At 39.4% G+C, this 14,770-nt stretch overlaps 1 protein-coding gene across 1 annotated transcript in view; it reads right to left on the bottom strand.

Moving 5' to 3' along the window:
- Positions 1-498: 498 nt before the first annotated feature.
- Positions 499-14,770, bottom strand: part of CERS1 (ceramide synthase 1) — a 95,653-nt gene continuing 81,381 nt past the window's right edge. The window contains exons 6-7 of the mRNA XM_073592658.1: positions 4,899-5,041; positions 499-822 (exon numbers count right to left, since the gene is read on the bottom strand). Of these exons, the coding sequence (XP_073448759.1) occupies positions 780-822; positions 4,899-5,041 (186 nt within the window). The 3' untranslated portion in view covers positions 499-779. The remainder of the gene's footprint in view (positions 823-4,898; positions 5,042-14,770) is intronic.

Here is a 14,770-nt window from a genome sequence, read left to right as displayed (position 1 = left end):
ATAGGGACGTTGGCACATCTTTTGCCAGTACCTACAGTGTCACCCTGTTTTGAGGTACTTATTAAACTAGGACCCCCTTTTTTGCACTAACTGGCCTTAGTTTATGCCTCTTATACAGAACCCACTAAAGAAACAGCAATATTAAAAATCTGTAGAAAATGAAACCTGAATTGAGATCCCTCTAGGATTTGAGGACTATAATTGGTATTTATGTTATGAGAACAGAACACCTAAAGTAATTTTTTAATAGCTACTTCAATAGCCTGGATTAGAAGTTTTAGTATGCCTAACACTGCTGCCTCTTCTAATGTTATTCATTTTGATTTCTAATTCTGAATATATATATATATATATATATATATATATATATATATATATATATATATATATATATATATTTTTTTTTTTTTTTAGAAATTTCAGCTGAAACATCAAAATGATGGTTAACCATCCAGTAATTAAATCCCAGCAACGCATTGAGAAAAAAAGCAAACACTATTATTTTTAGTTTGTTATATTTAAGAAATACTGTAACATTTCATTAAATTCTGCAGCAAATGCACCTTAAAAAAAAAAGAGGTAATAATGGTCAATAAAAGTTAATACTCTAGTTTCAAGATTGGGAGAATTATGTAGCAGATCTGACAACACAGTAGCTAAATTAAATTAAATATCAGTTAATTGTAACACCTTGTTGACAGTAAACATGAAAATGTCTTTTCACTGGATGGAGATAAGGGCGCGGGACCTCTGCTTCAGAGAAGACCGATCTGCGGTTGCTACACTCTCTTTTTCTTTACAAAACCATTTACCATAGGCTGCCTGTGTTAAAGAAATATAGAAATATATTACTATACTATAATGACTTACATTAAAATGCATTACATATATGAAAGGATTTCGTTTTATTTACATTTTTCAATTACAATAATTATGTAATGTACCCGAAGCTTGACAAAGTTGTATAAAGTGAATTGCGCTCCCTATCTTCACTGCATACCTTTCCTACTATTTTGCTGGCCATGTAAAGTAATGCTTGCATAAGGTCACCCACATGTTTAAATAATAGAGGTGATGGCTTACATCTTCTAGTAGATGATTTACAAGATTAAATTCCCAGAAAGCTTAACCCTGGCTTTTAAGAAAGGGGGCAGGGCATGCATCCTAAATTAGTTGGCACAACCCTTTCAATCTATGAACCATAATGATTTTATTAGCTTTATTTTTCATTGGAGGAAACCCAGTGTCATGATATCAACATAAGCCCTTAAGAAATCTGATTGCATGAAACATGTAAGTTGGAGTCCCTGTTCTGTAGTGTCACAGCGGCAGCATGGCTAGATGCCTTGTTGCTTGTTTTTTTTTTAATATTTTAACTGGTGTTTTTAATGGGGTTTTATATAATTTTGCACTGGTGGCCCTGACTGGAGATAGTTCATCATTCAGATCTTTACTAGGGGTACCTGCAGTCAGTGATATATGGTGGGTTTCATATAGTTACCTGCCCCCTGTTCCGACATTCCAATCTTCCAGCATTGACTTCCTTTGTCCCCAAGCTGCAAAGGAAGCTGATACTGGAAGATGTAAAATATATGTCATAATAAACTATGTCCCCCCAATCACTGTAGCCCATAGAAGTGTACCCTCCCCTCCCCTACTTGGCTCTGCTCTTCCTTCTAAAGCAGGCCATAAATTACCGTATTTATCGGCGTATAACACGCGCTGGCATATAACACGCACCCCAAGTTTAGGAGGGAATTTTAAGGAAAAAAAAACTTTTAGGAGGGAAGTTTAAAGAAAAAAAAACTTACATTAAAATGCCCATCAATGCAGCCTTATCTGTCCATCTGCAGCCTTTTCAGTGTCAGTGCAGCCTTGCCCTAGTGCAGTCTTGTCAGTGCAGCCTTGTCAGTGCAGCCTTGTCAGTGCAGCTTTGCCCCAGTGCAGCCTTGCCCCAGTGCAGCTTTGTTAGTGCAGCTTTGTCAGTGCAGGTTTGCCCGTGCAGCTTTGCCCCAGTCTAGCCATGTCAGTGCAGCTTTGTGCACTCGCCGCCGACATACACAGCCGTGGGTAGATTCAAATATGGCGCCGACACTGCAGGGATTCGTCGGAGCCGAGATACACATACCCGATTGTTCTCTGCTTTTTTCGGCGCCGCTCACAGTCACGTCCAGTCCCGCCCTATGATGGACATAACACAGGTCCAAGGGGCGGGACTGGGCGTGACAGCGGTGCCAAAAAAAGCCGAGAACACTCAGGTATGTGTATCTCGGCTCCGACGAATCCCTGCAGTCTCAGCGCCATATTTGAATCTACCCACGGCTGTGAATGTCGGCGGCGACCGCGGCAATTGCCGCGATCGCTTCGATGACACAAAATCGGCGGGGATCGGCCTATAACATGCACCCACGATTTTCCCCTGATTTTCAGGGGAAAAAAGTGCGTGTTATATGCCGATAAATACGGTATATGATTTTCTTTCCTTCCACCACAGGTGGAAGGAAAGAAAATCATTCGATTCCACCATCAACAATGACTGTGCCTTTCAGAGCACTATTGTATTCTGCCAACGGTGTGCATGGGAATACTTCCCAGCTATGCAGGATGCAATGTTTACTTCTAGTGGCTATAGCCACTGGGAGTAATCTTATGTAGAAAAATTAGACAGGCTGGTTGTACCCAAGTTGATCAATGGATGAACTTGGATGCAATCAGCCTGCCCATACATGGATCGAAATTTGTTTGGTCCCTGCTGAACCAGCCAAATTTTGATCTATGTATGGCAGGCTTAAATGTTTGACTGCTTGTGTAGAAAAGGAGTCTTTCCTTTTGGTGAGTAAAGATCTTATTCGAGGAAAGTGCATTAACCCCTTGTCATTCACACACTGCAGAGAAGGCATGGGTCTATGGGTGTCCGAGGCGTCTTCAGTCATGATCAGGTGCCAATGGAATGGGCTACAGATCATGTGACTACTGTGGCAGCCATTACAGGGGTTAGGTAATTGGGGCCCCTGTCCTGCTGCTGAGGCATAAAGACCCATTTAAAGGGATGTCAGGGCTGTTCGGGAGTAAACTAACACATGCCTTTTTGGATCTTTGGAGCACTATTACACACGAGCTGGTGTTTGACTCTGGAAGCATTACAAAAATATAATTCTATACCTATAGAATCCTCTTTTATTATAGGTTGTACTCTTTACTGATGATTTACAACATGTTTACTATTTTATTTACTCCCTTTTTTGATTTTTTTTTTTTTTCCTTATATAAAGATACATAAGACACATCACAAACAACAAGAAGCAAAATAGCAAGTTTCAAAAACATCTGACAAAATATATTCATAGCAAAAAAATAACAACAACAACAAATAAAGGGCTGCAATGTACAGTATTCAAAGAATATAAGGAGGTGAAAAACCACCAATCCATGCAAACGAACTCTGGTAGTTATTCTCCTGTACGGCAGTACGAGCCTTATAAATAAGTTTGGGCATAGATATACCTTACTCAAAATAACATAGGAAGTAGATATATGAATGTATTACCATAGTAACCTATCTTGGATACATTCCAGTAGGGTCGCCTGAGACACTTTTAGCCATGCAAACCATATATTTTCTAATTTATTATGGCATCCTCTTTTTTGATACGTCAATTTTTCCCCAAAGATATTAATCTCCTTAATTCAATCATCAACTGTTGGAAGGGCAGGTGAAAGCCACTTCCTGGCGATTAACTTCCTTGCCAAAACAGGAGACGATTAATAGCCAGCATTGAAGAGTCATTTAACCCCAAAAAACTCAGCTCCCCCAAAACACAACTGAGCGGGACACAGGGAATTTGAATATCGTATATAATGCTTATCATATCCACTGTTTCTTGTCAAAATCGAAATAGTTTGGAACACAACCATAACAAGTGGCTCAGAACGCCTGGGTCTCATCTAGGACAAAGAGGGGAATCTCTAAGTCCAATTTAATGTAACCACAATCTGTTTACAGGAGCTGCATAGACAGCAGCATCTGAGAGTAGCCACTGCTGTACGGAATTATATTAAATGTGGTGACTAATACTCATCTGGAACCAGGCCCTAGAAGTCTGTATTGCCTCGTTTCCACTGAGCGGACCGGTTTGGGTCGGTACAGTTTGGAAGGCCTAGAATGGTCTGGCCTATTCAGATGAGCGTTTCCACTGCAAGTCGGACCTCCAGGGGCCATACGTGGGTTTAGAAAAAAAGACTAGCATGGCGTCACACGTCCGCCAATCAGTGGAATGTATCGTAGTTCAGCCCTAACCGAACCGTACCATTTTCTATGGTCCCACATCTGAAGCAGGACCCAGAATGGTGCGGTTCGGTTGTATGGGCCGCTTTCATAATGGAAACACTCAAAATAGCGTACCGTACCGAACCGAACCGAAGTTTTAATTGTTGCATGAGTAAGTTTAAAAATTATTTCTCTATAATGCCCCGTACACACGATCAGAAAATCGTATGGAAAAAAACGCTTTCAGATCATTAGTACAGAGCTTTCAAGAGCCGATCATGACAGTTCATCCGATATTATTCTATCGGACCTGCACAAAATTTTGTTTGTACGATGCCAGATCGTACGATTTTCGTTTAATCAGTACAGCTATCGTTCGAAAATGCAATACACATGCATTACAACACATGACATCACTTCGAATTTTTTTTCTGTCGTACAGGAATTTTCGTGACTTTAGTAAACTCATCAGATTCGATCTGAGATTAGCATGCAAAAAAAAAAAAACAGACGATCATTCGTCCGATAATCTCATCATGTGTACGGGGCTTAAATTATCAAAGTTGTATCCACAACATGGTTATTTCTGAATTGCCCATTCATTCAGTATTACAGACAGCCTTGGACTTACTTGTTGTCTGTGTTCTTGAGTGAAAATGTTTTAGAACCATTTGAAACTTTTGCTTTCTGGTTTTCAGAAATATCATACTCCCGGACATCATTCACTTCTTTAACTTGACCTGTTACCACTTTCACGACAAACATCACTATGTACTGAGGAGGTAAATAGAGACACACATTGAGTGGGAAACAAAACACTAAAATACAAATTTTTGTTAGTTATTTTTTAACTTGTGTTTACTGTCAGAAAACTATCTTGTCACATGCTGAAACGCTGAGGGTATATGCAATACTCATCTTTACATTAAACAAGAACTATAGCCAATTTAAAGAATTACATGTACTGTATGATGCTGTTTTTTAGTCCCCCCTCCAGTTTAATTCACTACTGATCTGTAAAAAATTGCATGGTAGCATTGTCAGGTAAGTAACAAACAACTTAAATCTAACTTTAGCTATTTAAGTTGTCACAGCAACATATTTGTTTTTCTTTTGAAAACAGGATGTATTGATTAAAAGTGAATCTTAAGCCTCGTACACACGAACGGACTTCAAACAAACTTTTCCGTAGATTTCTGTCCAAAGGGCGTTGGCCGTGAACTTGTATTGCATACACACGACAGGACATTTTAGGCAACAAACACGAACATAGTGACGTTTCAACGTACTGGCGACACTTCAAAAGAGGAAGTGCAATTCTCTGGCGCCACCCTTTGGTCAACTTCTGTATTTTTGTCTGATCTTTTGCATTGGTTCTGAGCATGCGTGTTTGTACTTTGGACTAAAGTCCGATGGTTTTGTGTACACACGATCAGACTAGCCGATGTAGGACTTTTGTTGCCACCAAGTTTGTCTGTTCGGATAGCCAACATTTGTCCGATGAAACCCGAAAAAGTTTGTCCGATGGAGCATACACGCGGTCGGATGTTGCCTTAAAACAGCTAATTTGCATGTTTGTTGTCAAAAAGTCCGATTGTGTCTATGGGCCTTTAGTATACTAAAATGTTTTTGAAAAATGTAAAAAATACTATGCCTGGAGTTGGGCTTTAAACCATAGGAATAAAATCTGACTGGTGAAAGCAGCCCTGTTTGTGTTATATGGTTTATCCCAACCCTCTGCCCTTTCTAGTGGACAGCTTGACCTGTTAAAGAAAGTGGTATAATAATGGATATATTTGCAGGATCAACAGGTAAGAGAACAATGGAGAAAAACAAAAACTTCTGTGTTAATGCTAGTAACAGACTGCATCGTGCACGCCATTTTTGTATTCGCCCATAATTCTACTAAGGATATAAAATATTGGCAACATACCAAAGGCTTTATGTATCTATATACATTAGATACATGATTTCTTATACTTGGGATTTGGACAGCATGATGTGATTTCTATAGGATACCTTTGATTAAAACAGTTTACATATGCTTTTAAAGATATCCAAATACTGTCTCATGCACTCCATAATGTAACAGGCCTGGTCTGATACACATTCTTTCTCTCTCTGACAACTGAACTCTGTGTGAAGACACTTGTGATAAGGGGTATTGGCACGAGAGTAGGAAAGCATAAAGCATTTTCTAGCAAAAATTTGTAAAAATCATAACATATGGTGGTACTATAGGCTATAAAGAAAAAAAAACTATACAATACGTCAATTGTCTTTAAATTAGCTTAAGGTTGTGGCATGTGGTAGGGTTGAGTTTATTGTTAAAGTGTATACTGTATATAGCCAAACCTTTTTTTTATTTGTTTTGAATAGACCCCTGTGAGGTGTTTATTTTATTTTATTACAGGTATCTAATTATGCAGCACTTTACATGCAATTACCATTTGTTTCCCCACTGTGCGGATCAAAACTTCTATTCATCTATGGGAAGGTGGTCGTACAGAAGTAAATCTACCGATAGACTTCTGTAAAACCACACTATGAGATTTTTGCTGCTCGATCAATGCCACCAGCTATAGCCGGTGTTCTATCGAATAGGGCCCTCCATCAAAAAATGCCTCCGCTGGTCTGTGCATGTGCAGTATGGAATGGCACTCCAGCTGATTTCCCGATCAGCCGTTGTGACGGCGTGAAGACGCATGCTTAGATCATAGGAGGCAGTATTCGACGATCTGGTAAGTGCTGAGGGAGAATATAATTGTCACATTCTTCCTTGCTTCCTCTGGCGGGTTGTGGGTGTCTTGAAGGGCGGGTTTTGTGTGTGTTTTAACCCGCCCTTAGACACAGTCAGAACACGTTTGTTTATCACACTGAAGCCCCTGTGCAACAGACAGAAAACACGGCATTCAATACAGCCAAAACCCGCCCTGCAACAGTAAGGTAGAATCTGCCAAGTATGCATGCGCAGACCCATCGGAGGCATTTTTCGATGGGGGGCATTTCTAAATAGAACACCGGCAGCACTGATCATTGTATTTTGACGGTGGGGAATACAAAGGTACAGTGAGAGGATCCCCCCATCCACCTCAAATGTGTGGATGGGGGAATCAAGTCTTTTTTTTTTTTTGTTAAACCTACTGGTTGAAAGAAAAAAATGAATCATCTATGAGATGCCTTAGACAGAAAGTGAGTGGAAATCGAACATTTTACAGTTGTCACAAAACAAAGGTGATAGGAAATCTTCCAATGAGGACACCTATTTTGGTGGTAACTATCTAAGAAGAGAATTGCCCTCACTTTAAAGAGATTTCCTCTCACTTCCTGCTGTGTCTTCAGACATGTTGCCACCATTGTATCACAAGTAGCAGGAAGTGTCATACCTCCCAACTGTCCCTGATTTTGAGGGACTATCCCTGATTTGGAAGTCCCCCTGTCCCTCTTTCCTCTTCATTTGTCCCTCAACAATCTGCACGTTTCGGTATATTACTGTCTATGTAGTGTAAAAGCTGTTTGAGGAGCTAGGGTGGTAAATTTGGCTATAAGAATAATATATATGTGAAATAACAGTAAGTGGTCTTGCTATGCAAGAACACTTAATCAGACATGCTATCTGCCAATAGAACTTAACCAAAAAGTGCAATCTATGCATCCAAAAATATAGAAAATATACCAAATCAAATCATTATTATTCAACCAAAAAAATAAAATAAAAGCCTCATGCATGTGTCCTGCTTCGTAATATAGGGGGTCAACAATGTCAAGAGTTGGTAAAAGCAGGGGTCCATCATCCAGAGATAATTCCGAAAATCATCTGGATAATTCTCCTGGAGCTCCCGCAGCAAAGGCATATGACATAATTGGTCACGATTAATAAAGCAACCAATTTTTGGTCCAAGAACTTCTCCTCCTCCTGTTCCTGGACTAGACTTGGGTCAAAGCATTAACTCCAAAGCCAATAATAACAAACTGAAAAGCATGAAATGAAAAGCACAAACTGAAAAGCGCGAAATGAAAAGCGCCAACTGAAAAGCGTGAAATGAAAAGCACGAAATGAAAGGTGCAAACTGAAAACTGTGAAATGAAAAGTGCGAAATGAAAAGTGCGAATCAACACTCACCAAACTTAGAAATTAGCAGAAGGAGCCCAAAGAGTGGCGCTAAAGTGCTGAAAAACCACGTAGTACGTCAGTACGTTCGTGTTTGTTGGCCGACAATTCCTTTCCATTTGTATGCAAGACAAAATCCAGGCACACGCCTTTGGACAAAAGTCTGAGGTTTTGTCTGCGGAAAATCCAATCGTATGTACAAGGCTTTAATTGCTGCATTTGTAAATTTCAAAAGCCAATATAAAGGAATAGTAGTGATAAAAAAGCACTTGTTGGTTCAACTAATAGTTTTTTATTGTTGTATAATTATCCTTTAAGGGGCGTGGCAGGGTGTGTGTCCTATGCCTACATACTTTTGCTAGTAGGTGTCCCTCGTTCCCATCTCAAAAAGTTGTGAGGTATGAAGTGTGAGAGCAGTGATGACCAGTAACAATACACTACAGGACTACTGCAACTCTCACTTGTCACTGCTAGTGGCACAATCTCATTTCATTTTTCTCTGCTTGAAGATTTGCTGAAGTTGAGCAAAATTCTCCCTAAAATTAAAAACACTTTTTTCTGTCTTATCAAAAGATATAGCAGCAGATTGGAATAAGATCAAGGCACATGTGGCTTGTGAATAGGATAGATTAACATACTGAATGCCTGACACTGAAAATTAGGTAACTGCAAAATTGTTGATGTTAGACAGGCACATGTCACTAAAATTATTCAACAAATGTATTCATCAGTTTAGGCTAATATGCATTCTTCAACATATTTTTGGTAAAAAGATTGCAATAAGCGTATATTGATTAGTTTGTGCAAAAGCTATAGCGTCTACAAACTATGGGATCGATTTATGCACTTTTTAAAATTTATTTTTTTATTGTTTTTCCGGGTAATGACGGCGATCTGCGATTTATAGCGGGATTGCGACATTGCAGCAGACAAATCTAACCCAAGTGAAACTTTTTGGGGACCCGTGACATTATTACAGTGATCAGTGGTAAAAAAATGCACTGATCAATTTATAAATGATACTGGCAGGGAAGGAGTTAACACTAGGGGCCGATCAAGGGGTTAACTGTGTTCCCTGGGTGTGCTCTAACTGTATGGGGGATGGGCTTACTTGGACAACACAGAGATCGCTGTTCCTGATCACTAGGAACAGCAGATCTCAGTATTGTCCCCTGTCAGAACGGGGATCCGCCTTGTTTATATAGGCAGATCCCCATTCTGCCTCTCTGTACCACGATAGCGGCCGCACATTCTCACTGTATCTCATGCACAGCCCGATGTACAGGTACATCGGTTTGCGCAGCCAGGCTGCCCTGCTGCAGTATATGTGCGGTGGGCGGTCTGGAAGTGGTTAAAAAGATATACCTTAACCACTTCCTGCCCACCGTCATATGACGTCCTTGGCTTTGGGCGGGTATATCTGAATGATGCCTGTAGTTACAGTCATCATTCAGATATTGCCGGTTTCAGCCGGCGAATCTCTACACCATAGGAACGATCATAGCGGCCTATTTCGGCTGAAACTGGATGTAGTTAAAGTCAAGAACAACAAATACTAGAGAAGTTAATCGCCTTATCAGGAATGAACTGCTGGGCTAATTATATTTATTGCCTGGACTTAGTCTATCTCCGGTGAACATTTTCCCTAAAAAAAACGTATTCTATTTGTTATATTGGCACTTATCATTTTCTTTTATTAATATTATTAACGATTTTTTTATTAATATGATCACCGATTGATTATCATGGGGTTTTCATGCATTTATCAGTATTGAGCAATTGTTAGGGAACTTCAATTTGCACCCTTTGTAATTTATTCATTGAATGATTTTGTGCATCTATGTTTTTTACATTTTTTATCACATTCATATTTTGCACAGGTTTGCAACTTCACATGGTGTCAGATGCACATTGATTGACCATTTATTAGAGAGATCATAGCAGAAGTTCAGTGTAAGAAATACACAGGAGAAAATACATATTGACAAGGAGAGGGTAGAGGTGGGCGGGGAGTCTACTGACATCATGACTCCACCCACCGAGCTCCAGACAACAGACCCACACACAGAATATGCAGTTTTTCAGGTCTAATAACAGACAGAGAGGAGACATTTGACAGGTAAAGATACATGCAGGAGGCATGTATATCCTTATAGATAACCCCTATCTCTTAGATTGTAAGCTCTAAGGAGCAGGGCCCTCTGATTCCTACTGTATCAAATTGTATTGTATTTGTACTGTCTACCCTCAAGTTGTAAAGCGCTACGTAAACTGTTGGCGCTATATAAATACTGTATAATAATAATAATAATAATGGCAGTAGTTTAGAAAGGATGACATTGGGTTTACATCTACTTTAAGCATTCACAAAACTTGGAAGTTGATCGGTTTCTATGGTAACTGCGCCACACTCCAGATCTTTTCTTTTGATGTGATTTGACCCCGACAGCTCTGACAGGCTCCACACCCCCAAAGCCCCCCTTCCTCACTGCCATTTTTTCTCTTCCTTCTTTCTTTCCCTCTTTTCCTTCTTTACAAGTCCATTTGCCTTACATAGTATAGTACATACCTCAACAGGTGGTCTGTAGAAGACTTGGTAAAACTTGGTAAAAAACTTCTTTTATTGGTGTCTACAGCCTAAACCCATGCTTCTCACCACCAGTTATCCTTTCCCCTCAATTTCCCCCATGCTTTTTTTTTTGGGACTCGCTACTGAGATATTAATGTATAGTGATATAGGGGAATCTAATTTAGTGGTAGTAGATGTCTTATGGCTTGTCAGCCCAATTCTATTTTAGAAAAAAATAAAGTTCAGTACATCATGATTCATGCACAGAGGATTCAGCTTCATACAGCATTCAAAGCAAAAACAGGAAAAGGACAAAATAATACTATGCCTCCTGGCTCCTTTTCTTTACAGCAGCACCGCTCAGGCCTTTTGCCTTGGTCCTCCAGAGTCCAGACCATATAACAGCACATCTGTGCTCATGTACAACAGTTGTAGCTTTCTCAGCTCTCTTTAGTTGCAGCTCCCTGTTGCATAAACCCACACCCTGGTACCTATATGAAACCCTATTGTTTCCTAGCCTGAGTCCATCTGGCCTTTGGGAGGAGCACACCTGTCCCATCAATGGAGCAAGACCTGGATACTGTAAGCGTCTTCCCACCCAAAGCTCTTTAAAGCCTCTGAACTCTGCAGTCCAATCTGGGAATTACAAAACCTAGAGAAAGCTAAAAATTTTCTGCTCAGCACAAACATTCTGGAGCCCCTCACTCTGCATTCACAAGAACCCTGTGCTCCTTCTACCTCCATTTACACAGTGGCAGGACCTAGTACTGTCACAGTATGTTTCATCTGAATGGAGACTTTTCTTCTATGTCTCTGAATTTACAGAGGTTTTCATGTCATATTTGAAAATGTTTAATAAAAATTATTTTGAAAAAAAGTTAAGTAAGTGTGTTAAGGAATAGCAATAACTACACCATTTCTTGAGAAAGTGCTTACTGTCTGCTTATCAATTTCCTACTTTGCTTCCCCTTCCCGAAGATAGATTTGGGCAGACTGGGAACCCATCTCTTTGATTGACATTGAAACAGATTGCAGTAGGCACAGAGAATCTGTCATATTTGCATTGTCTGTAAGACTGTATTGGACAGGCAGATGCAGAGCTTTGACCAACTGCACTACCCCCATGGTTTACTGCGGGAGTATGAAAGTTGTATTTGGACTTCTAGACATTATTCAGGCATGGGGTCTTTCCGAGGTTGCCTTGTGGATGATCTGGCTCTGTCCCTTCTTTTATGACAAAAGTGTTATTTTTAATTAGAAGGAATTCCAGCTTACGCACTGTGTACACTAGTGTCAGTTGTTAGTTTACAGTACAAGTGAGAAATGAGTTCTTTCATCGGCTTAACTTAATGGGTTTGATTTACTAAAGGCAAATAGGCTGTTCACTTTGCAAGAGAATTTTTCTTTAGCTAAGGTTTTCACCTTAGCTAAAGAAAAATTCTCTTGCAAAGTGAACAGCCTATTTGCCTTTAGTAAATCAAACCCATTAAGTTTTATTAATTACTTTCATCATGCAATCATGTGCAGGGAAAAATACAGTTTTCGAAAATTTTCCTTGCATGCAATTGGGTATTCTTTGCAAAGTGAATGTTTACTACCCTTCAGTAAGCAAAGGAGAGGAAAAAAAAATTTTGCAAAATGAACAGCCAATTTGCCTTTAGTAAATCAACCCCAATGTGTATGTCCCTAACGACACAGACCTTCTCTCTGCAGCATCTCATAAATGCCACAAATACAATTCACTGGCCTAATTTCCTGTATAACGTGACCAGAAACCTGTCAATGTTAAAATATAATAAATACCAGGAAGTGGAGCAAGATTGTGCAGCGCCTGATGACGTCGTTGTGACGAAATGCGTAGGATCAAGCTTACAGCATCATTGCATCACTCACAGTTTTGGGTTCGTGGAGCGCAAAGCGTCCCAAACTTCCTGGTTTTCATGCTCGTTATCAATTTTTACCCATGTAAGTGCATTGCTCTTTATCTTTTAATACAGTTGCTCAATGGAATTATGATATGGAGCTTGTTTTTACTATCTCTGCATATATTTGACAATGTTGGGGCAGTGGAAGTAAAGAGAAAGGAGAAACAGTCATTAGCTGGGTCTGGAATCCATAGAAAGCCAAGTGGTGCTGTGAATGCTGGTTACCCCCTGGTGGGGACAGATTTCTGGTGAGTGCAGCAAAAGAGGGGGAGCATGTGTGAAGACACTGGCACACCGCATGGTTTTCTGTGATCCTTTTGCAGCACCATATTAAGAACTTATATTTTCAGAACATGTCACTTTGCTAAACCACTAATGGACTCATAAATTATAGCACTTGACACTTTAATGGTATTTTTTAACAATGGCGTAAGAATTTAATTCTTATTATCTATCCATTAGGATTTGGCACATTTGTTTACTGAATTATGAATGTTTACTGAATTTACAGCTGGCATTGAGTTTAGGTTTACAACATATCTTTTTAAAATTCCAAAAGCACATACTGTATATGTACTGTAGGTACCAGTTTTACCCTTGTTGTTCAAAGTGGTACCTACTTTGAACAACAAGGGTAAAACTGGTCATTTGTTTACACTTTTGTCTTTGTTTTTTCTAAAATACATACTTTAGCACATGCTAGCACATTTTTTTGCCATACCCACTATAACCACTTGCCAACCACCTAACTGTAAATGTAGGTCATTATTTTGATGTAAAATACTGGGGTTATAGCAGCAGCTATCTGCCATAACCCTGGTATCTTTTTTTGAGTCAGGTAGTCAGCTTTTATATAAAAGTGGTTCCAGTGGCGGATTCACTGCAAGATCACTTTTATAGGCAGCGGGAGAGGTCCCCCCGCCGCTTCCCGGTCGTCTCCGAGCTTACCAATCTGATCCCTCAAATGCCTAGGCAGAAAGCCGAGTGAGGGCAAGATAGCCCCCACTCAGCTTTATGCCCTTGGAGGACTAGAGTGACGTCTAATGTCACTTTCGCCTCTTGGGCTTAAAGGGATTTTTTTTTCTTCTTAACGTCAAAATTACATTTTTTTTTTGCTTTTAAAGGTAAATGAGAGATCTGGGGTCTTTTTGACCCCAGATCTCTCAATAAATAGGACCTGTCATGCTTATTTCTATTACAAGGGATGTTTACAATAGGAGTAAAAGTGATAAAAAAAAAAAAAAAAAAATAGAAATTTTAAATAAAAAGTAAAATAAGAGAAAAAAAATTGAAAGCGCCCCACCCCTCTGAGCTCGCGCGCAGAAGCGAACGCATATGTACATGCTGTTCAAACCACACATGTGAGGTACCGCCACAAATCGTTAGCGCGAAAGCAATAATTCTAGCACAAGACCTCCACTGTAACTCAGGTAACCTGTAAAAATGTTTAAATGTTGTGCATAGAGATTTTGAAGTACCGTAGTTTGTCGCCATTCCACGAGCGTGCACAATTTTAAGGCATGACATGTTAGGTATCTATTTACTCGGGGTAACATCATCTTTCACATTATACAAAAAAATTGTACTAACTTTACTGTTTTTTTATTTAATTCATTAAAATGTTTATATTTTAAATAAATGAAGTGAATATTTTTTTCAAAAAAATTGCATTTGAAAGACCGCTACGCAAATACAGTGTGACATAAAATATTGCAACAACTGCCATTATATTTTCTAGGGTCTCTGCTAAAAAAAAAAAAAAAAAATGTTTGTGGGTTCTAAGTAATTTTCTAGCAAAAAATACTGATTTTTACTTGTAAACAACAAATGTCAGAAAAAGGCCTGGTCTTGAAGTGGCGCCAAGTAGCGCCACATCCACTCTATAATTCCCTATTAAA

This window comes from Aquarana catesbeiana, linkage group LG01 (assembly GCF_042186555.1).
Source record: "Aquarana catesbeiana isolate 2022-GZ linkage group LG01, ASM4218655v1, whole genome shotgun sequence".
Classification (NCBI taxonomy): Eukaryota; Metazoa; Chordata; class Amphibia; order Anura; family Ranidae; genus Aquarana; species Aquarana catesbeiana.
This window is presented reverse-complemented; position numbering and strand designations above follow the sequence as displayed.